This window comes from Dermacentor andersoni, chromosome 8, assembly GCF_023375885.2.
Source record: "Dermacentor andersoni chromosome 8, qqDerAnde1_hic_scaffold, whole genome shotgun sequence".
Taxonomy (NCBI): domain Eukaryota; kingdom Metazoa; phylum Arthropoda; class Arachnida; order Ixodida; family Ixodidae; genus Dermacentor; species Dermacentor andersoni.
Genome location: NC_092821.1, coordinates 29,803,232 through 29,810,823, shown reverse-complemented (window position 1 = coordinate 29,810,823; position 7,592 = coordinate 29,803,232). Strand labels below are relative to the sequence as shown.

The following is a 7,592-nucleotide window of genomic DNA, read 5'->3' as shown; positions in this document are numbered from 1 at the left end:
GACGATTTTTGTGTAATTCCTGAACAAATTAAGTCGAGCCATTCAAGGCTTCAATGCAATGAAACCTGTGGAGAGCTGCATGAAGTTTCTGACAAAAACTTAGAAAAAAAAACGCGATGTCACCTGGCCGTCGTACCAGTTTTATGGTTGTTAGCGCGCAAATCAAATGTCAGTCTTGTCGGTTCCGTTAGTGGCGTGGCTCAATGCGAATGCGCAGTGAACGGCCGAACGATCCGTACTGCAGCTGCCACTTTATAACACAGGTTTTCAGCCTACGCGCCGTTTCACTTAAATGTTAGGCGTGCCGCACGTGTAGGGACTGTTTCATTGCGCAGTAGAAACAATGCGGCTTTTGCGTTCGAAAAGCCCGGTATTGCCAGAGCTGATCCGCAACACAGCTGGAATGCCGGAGGCGCGCGCGCAAAAAGAAAAGAAAGCTTTGGTCCCCTTTCTCTACGCGCTGCCTGTCGGCAGCTGTTCGTCACGGGGCGAGCCTGATTACCGCGCTGCTTGTCGAGTGGATGGGCGCCTCTTCTCAAGTGCTTGATCGCGAGCGAACGGAGATACGCGCGGTAAACACGGTCGGTCTCGTTCTAACAGCGGGCGCGTGCGTGAAGCCGGGCAAAATCTGTTTCAATCGGAGCGATGGCGGCAGAAGCGGCGTCCTCCTACCCGAGCGTTCCCCAGCTCGCGATGCATGCGCTGCGCAAATTTCGCTCGGAGTTCGGGGCGGATCCCATGTACTACGGAAGCGCGCCAGGGCGCGTCAACTTGATCGGCGAGCACGTGGACTACTGCGACGGCCTGGTCCTGCCATGCGTGAGTGCATGCCCGCACACTCACGGTTTAATACTTGCTATATTTATTTCTCATCTTTCCGTGTCTGTTCTGGAGTCAGTCGCGCGAGCCGTACATACTGACAGCAAGTTAAGGTTTTTGTCCTCTATCGTTTCTGTTGACCGATCTCTCCCTCTCTGGCATAGCATAAACATAGAACGCGGTAAATTTTTGACAAGTTTCGATCATGCTTTCGCACATTACTGTGGTTGCATATATACATGATGCGCGGCTTCTCATAAATCTTGCCGGTTAGGGTTTCGGCTCGTCAGTTATATCGCGGTTTTGAACGCATGCGATTCTACACACGGCTATGACCGGCATGCACCGAAATATAAAACTTTGCATCTGCCCTCTTACAGAAATATACATATATTCAGCTGAGCTATAGGGCATATGCGTAACAACATATGAAGTGAACAAAACTGCATGCTTTGCTCAAAGGCCTGATTCGCTGTTAAAACTGTGCATATATAGAGCAGCTGCATCCACGAATACACCCTTTGGTATGGCACTCCCTTATATTCCCTTCATTCCACACCAAAAGCTGTTCAGTCATGTTTCATCTGCAACAAGAATTAAATGATGATCATGTCACCACAATGAAAATTAAACAGAAGGTCTCTTTCATTTGCCCACACAGCCTTAACTAGTTCAGCACTCTTTGTTTCAGCAGTAAGACGCGACTACGTCTCTGCATCCCCATTCATTTCACACGATGCAGCATATGTGCAAAGTTCACAGCATGAATCCCTGCTCTTGTGGGAGAGGTAGTACAAGGCTCAAGCGAGACAAGTTGAGTCGAGCTTCACAATAAAAGAGAACATCAAATGTGAGACATATACATTCCCCCTTGAAAATTTATGCTGCAGCCAACTGGGTTACGACACAGATGGAAGCGTGCGCACTAAAAGCAGCAATAGCTCATGGGGCACCCTATTTGGCTTACAACGCAGTAGCAACAAGCCAGCAGTAACATGATACCCTGGTAAAATTTTTGTGCTGGTTTTCAAATTAACATCTAGAATTAAAGGCTCTGAAGTGATCTCAGTTGGATGCCAACTAGTATGCTACCGATTTAAACTGGTTCCATGCAGTAGAGAGAGAGAGATTTTATTCATAGAAAAGCCATGCAGCAGAAAGCTGCTGGTCTTCACCTGTGAACTGACACGAACTGGTCCCCATTTAGAAAAGTATGTTCAGGCCTGTGGTCAGCTGTCTGCTGCTGCAGTCATCCTGGCACAAACAGGCCTCTGTACTTGCTGGTCCCAACACCTGCTGGTCCTAATACCTACCAGTACCAGTACCCAATGGGAACTGGTTGTTAAACCACTTGGAGGGAAGCAAAAGAGTTGCAGTGAAGCGCTGGCCCGAGAAACCTCGCCTGGAGTCTCTTGTCACAGTTCAAGCATGGGAAAATGCTTTTTGTCTAGTGCTTGGGATTGTCTTGTTTGCCAGGATGTTTCAATGACATTTTGTGATCACCGGTGCCTGTGTAGCATAACTGTTCTTCACTATCTATGATGTATCTGATGAAAGGTGTGCCTATCTTCTTGAATATTTAAAAAGCCTTAAAATAGCCTCTGCTTTGCATTATTACTTGCAGGCAATGCCGATGTACACTGTGGTCGTTGGCTCCGCTGTCGTGGGAAGCACCACGTGCAACGTCCACAGTTTAAGCTATCCTGAGCCGGCAAGCTTTCAGCTGCCATCAGAAGAGGCTCCTCTGAAACCAGGTGGACCATCGTGGAGTAATTATGTCCGGGGTGTCGTGGCTCATTTCCCAGGCGAGTTGGTTATTGCTACAGAAGAGTAAACTGTGCATGAATCGTATAAAGTGCAGCTGCATGAATTGTCAACTGTCCTGGCTTCTGGCCTGGCGCTGGGCACTCTTTGATTGTGCAGAGCTTCTGGTTCAGACCTGAGGAAGTGCAGTGCGACAGAAATCGTACTGGTAACTTGGTGGCATTTAAGATAATTTAGTAGACAGTGACCACAAAATATAGTTATGGTGGTGTTAACAATCTGTTAACTCTGTTATCTCTTGTAGGCCAAATCAATAACTCTTGTTTTGTTCACAGTTAGCAAGAAAATGAAAAGGCATAAAAAAAAAATTGGCGGATTCTACGTGTATGTGGAAATCAATGTTAGGCGAAAATTTCGTTGATGTTAATTACTAAACATGTGTTCACTTCTCCATCTGCTGCTCTTTGTGGCTAAACACTCTGGTCTCATTTTGTTCACATCACTTATTTCTCCACACTTGGCCACTTTTGTTGCTGACCGCTCACTTCTACGTAACTGAATTGTTGCATATTCTGCTGCTTACTTCATCACTTCTAGCCTCTTGTTCTGCTCTTCCCTATTTGGGCGCCTACTCACTGGTACATACCCTTTCTGGGGAATGGGCCAGGAGGAAGAGGAGAAAACACTGTTATTTTCTATCGGATGCTATGATTCTTTGAATTACTGGGTTCTTTCTTCTGCCAGCGAGCGTGAGGTGGCCATAAGCCCTTTACTTTCGGCAATCTTCAAAGCCCGGTTGACAGACAAACACTGGACTGCTGGATCTGAGCTGGATCCCGCACTTCAATTGCAGGATGGGCCAAGAATGTTTCCATACCCAGTACCTGATGCCCCATACCTGGAGGCCCAAGTTGAGGCATAATCAGCAAAGCAGCAGCAGCCAGTGCCTGTAAAGTATGGGGAGGAGGCAAATAAAGCTGTGCTTTAAAAAAGTCTGATGTGTCTGATGAGACCCAGACAACTAGCACACATGTGTGACATATTTCCATCAATTTGACTAAAAATTGTATTCGCTTTGAATGCACATCAACTTGAGATAAAAGTGTGAGGTTGTAATTTCCATCTCATTTTCTGACAACCCATCTATGATTTTTTTTATCTTCACAAACTTTTCTTTTTCTACAGCAGTATGCTCACATACTAAGAAAAAGCCATACATAAACATACATAGCTACATATGTGAGCATACTACTGTGGAAAAGACATGGGTTCCCCACAATATTAGGTGCGTCCAAATATTTGGATATTATGAACAAAGAATTGAATGTTATTCAAATAAAAATGTGAAACAAATGGGCAGTATTTAATTTTTTAATATACCTATATGCTACAAATATAATGCAGTTGAATATTTACATTGGGGTGTGGCCATAATATAACTTGCACTAGTTTAATGCTCTCAGGTGGACATACATAGAACATGGCACAACACTCACAATAAATGTTTTGATGCCCTGCAAAATAACCTTTCTGTTCTGCTGCCTAGATGTGCAGCTAGCGATTGAGCAGCACGTTGTGCATATGTGCTTGGATTTTGAACGGCACCATCAATGACACAGATGTAAGAAATGGACACATGCAGCGCTGTTCTCTGTTGTGCTGTTCAGAGTTCAGAAACACATTAACATGCACACTCAATTTCTGGCTGCACATCTAGGCAGCCAAATATAAAAGTAATTTCAAGCTCGAATTCTGATGTTATCAAGGTACACTTGCCCGCAAAATATTGCGGGGCACGCGAGCGTGTGGTGAAACGACCCTCCTCCTCCGCTAGCGGGGAACCCCTGGTGTCGAGACCGGCGCCTGCACGCACGCGCGTCCCTCCGAGACTGCAAGCGTGCATGCTTCCGGGCTTCCTCCTTGCACGCCGGCGATATCCGAATGCAGCCGCGAGCTTCCCCTCTTGCGATTGACGCTGTGGCGGCTTCGACGGGCACAACTATGTGAAGCCTGTTTAGAAGCTTGCGCGCGCCGCTGCGGCTGCTTTTTGTCGAGTCACGAGCGCTGACGCATAGGGCCCAGGGGTGAACAGAAGTATTTTTCTTTCTGCGCTGCACCTTTTTGTTGCCAATCTTCGTTGTTTCTTTCTTTATACGAACGGGGTGTTCCCCGCAGAAGAGCGTGGCAGAAAAGGCGCTCTATAGAAGGAGACAGGCAAGATGAAAATGAACTCTTGATTTCTATTGTATGCACGAAGTTTTGCCCGTCGAAGCCACCACAGCGCCAATCGCAAAAGGGGCACCTCGCGGCTGCATTCAGATACCGCCAGTGCGCAAGGAGGAACCGCAGAAACATGCACACTTGCAGTCTCGGAGGGACGCGCATGCGTGATTGCGTTGGTCTCGACACCAGGGGTTCCCCGCTAGCGGGGGAGGAGGGTTGTTTCGCCACGCGCTCGCGCACCCCGCAATATTTTGTGAGCGAGTGTACATACATGTACTGCGTTTAGCAAACGCAGAGCATGTTCCAACTCTCAGTTCCATGGCTGCATGTTGTGGGTAAATTTGAAAGTTCTTGCTTTTGCTTTTCATGATACATCATATGTGCAAACTTCCAACTGGACTTTACTGAGAGTGCCTGTCTATGTGTATGATTTCTTTTTTAAAGAAAACGGGCAGAATTATGCGACCAAAGAAATATGATACTGCAGTGTGTTACGATAAAGTGATGGCTGGAACGGTGCCTATTGCACATCCACTAGTTGCATCGAAAGAGGGGTCAATGATCCCACTAGTCGTCACAATGACCACCTTTTCAGACACATGGTCAGTAAGCTCCGTGATGGGCAAGGGACTCGTCCCCATATCCATTTTACTTTCCTACCACACCAACACGTTGCGACTCTGGTGATGACTACTAAACATGCGAGTCAGGCAAAGCTGCTTGCTATATAACTGTAACCTGGTGCAGCCAGCTATTCACTTCATTAGTGGTCTAACCAAAAGCATGAATTCCATTTTCTTTGTTTTATTGCTCCTGTGGGGTCTTGTCAATCTTTTTTCTCCTTGTTGTATGTTGCATAGCAAAAGCCTTAAACCTGGCTCTTAGCAGTCCAGATGACGTACGATGATTAAAAGAGCCTGTTGTGCGAGAACTGAACAGTAATAAGACACACTTGGGCTAGTTGGTCAAAATGTGTTATATAACCACAGTGCAAACCACACGCGCTACATAGGTAAGAACCACAAGGCACGATGCTTAGCTCAAAACTCATCTTTAACAAAACATTAGGCGTTGTGCCGGGCTTTGTCTTTTAACCACATTCTGCACCTGCCTTCATATTTCTCCCTCTTTATTTGCAGCAAGTGGCTCTTAAAGGCTCATTGTAGTTCACTAAGGTGACTGTTTGGGCATGTTGGTAAGACATGAACGCAGCTTTATGCACACAAGGCGAGGGCAGAGAAGAGGCTAACACACACGAGCGCTGTGTGTCTTAGCCATCTGCGCTCGTAGCCTCTTCTCTGTCCACGTTTTGTGTGCATGAAGCTGTGTTCATGCACGTTATAGCATGGTTTTGGTTTGTGTGCCTCTGTGTGCGTACGTGCGAGTACGTGGGGGAAATGCAGAAGCAAAAATAGGTATGTTCACCAAATGCTCATTCATTATGCGTCACTCTGCGGAATATGGCGGGGCTGAAGTACCATCTCAGAACATTGCGCCTTACAATACGCAACACTAAAAAGCTTGTTATTGCTGTGAAATGTGTGCTCTTTGCATCTGAGTATGTGTGCATGCATATGTGTGTGTGAGGGCGGCAGAGAGAGAGAGAGAGAGAGAGACTGATTACTGCCTTGTATCTGTTTCACACACCCCATGCTGAGTCCAAGCTTGCACATCAGTTACTTGACTGTGCTTGACCATTGACTGCTTGCAGCTGTCATTACCACCAAGTTGTTCCATCATCTCTCATGCACAAGTTTACCTGCTAAATTCTTGACTGAAGATTCATGAATCTGTCTGTTGTCACTGTCATGTGACACAAGCGACGCCTATTAGAGAGTTTTAATTTGTCTGTAAACAAACTAACCTTTGCAGAATACTGGGCTACTGGAGACATGGGTGGCAGTAGCAGTGCTGGTAGTGCCATCTTGTGGCAGAGAATTTATCCAGAAAGGACACAGATCTATTATTGCAGTGACCAACTGTGCTTCACTTATCGTCTGGCACAAAGTGTCATCAGCAGTGACATAATCCTTAACGTGCGGCCTTTCCTTTATATTTTTTGAGAAAAGTAGCCGTGCAACACAAAATCTTTTCTAACATGTTGTGGTTGGACAAGGCATGACAAGATGTCTCTACTGGGACTGCTATACTACTGCCACCTCTCTGGCAATCCAGTATTCCGTACAGGGCAGCACACATATGGACAAGCTGAAGCTCTCTACTGTGTCCAACCCCTGTCCAGGACACATACGGAGTGGCTTCAATGCGGTTGTGATCAGCTCGGTGCCTGCAGGAGCAGGCCTGTCCAGCTCGGCCGCATTGGAAGTGGCTATGTTCAGCTTCCTCAGGGCACTGCTTGAGCCAGAGGAACTAAGGTGAGCCGGTCATGCTGTCTCCCATTTTCAGAGTGGATTTGAGCTCCAAACTGTAGTGTACTGCTTGTGCTGGCCACAGAAGTCTAGTTTCGGTTAACCCATCATACCGTGCACGATGAACTGAAGCATGCCGGGGGCAGAAAGACTTAGACTGGCGACGACCATCGAATGTTGGCAGCAGGCATGATCAGCATACATGCATCTCCGATTCCTTTGAAGCTCATATTTTTTTAAAACATACTTGCATTTCTTCACAGCAGCAGCTGCCGGCATGTGCATTGTGTAGGCGGTATACAAATGTTCTAAACTTTCGAATTAAAAAATTGCATAGTGTTGTCTTCGATCTGGTCCTCGAATCGTGTGGTCACTATTTGTAGATTTAAATCTTTTTTGGAATATGCTAGCTCCCAA

General features: G+C 46.4%; 1 protein-coding gene across 5 annotated transcripts in view; it reads left to right on the top strand.

The window, feature by feature from the left end:
* Positions 1–105: 105 nt before the first annotated feature.
* LOC126526198 (galactokinase-like) overlaps positions 106–7,592 on the top strand; it is a 49,790-nt gene continuing 42,303 nt past the window's right edge. The window contains exons 1-3 of one of the 5 annotated variants that reach the window (XM_072289599.1): positions 106–819; positions 2,444–2,624; positions 7,049–7,181. In XM_072289599.1, the coding sequence (XP_072145700.1) occupies positions 646–819; positions 2,444–2,624; positions 7,049–7,181 (488 nt within the window). In that variant the 5' untranslated portion in view covers positions 106–645. Of the gene's footprint in view, positions 845–2,443; positions 2,625–7,048; positions 7,182–7,592 lie in introns of all 5 variants that reach the window. The other 4 variants (XM_055068042.2, XM_055068043.2, XM_072289600.1 and 1 more) reach the window with 4 other exon arrangements.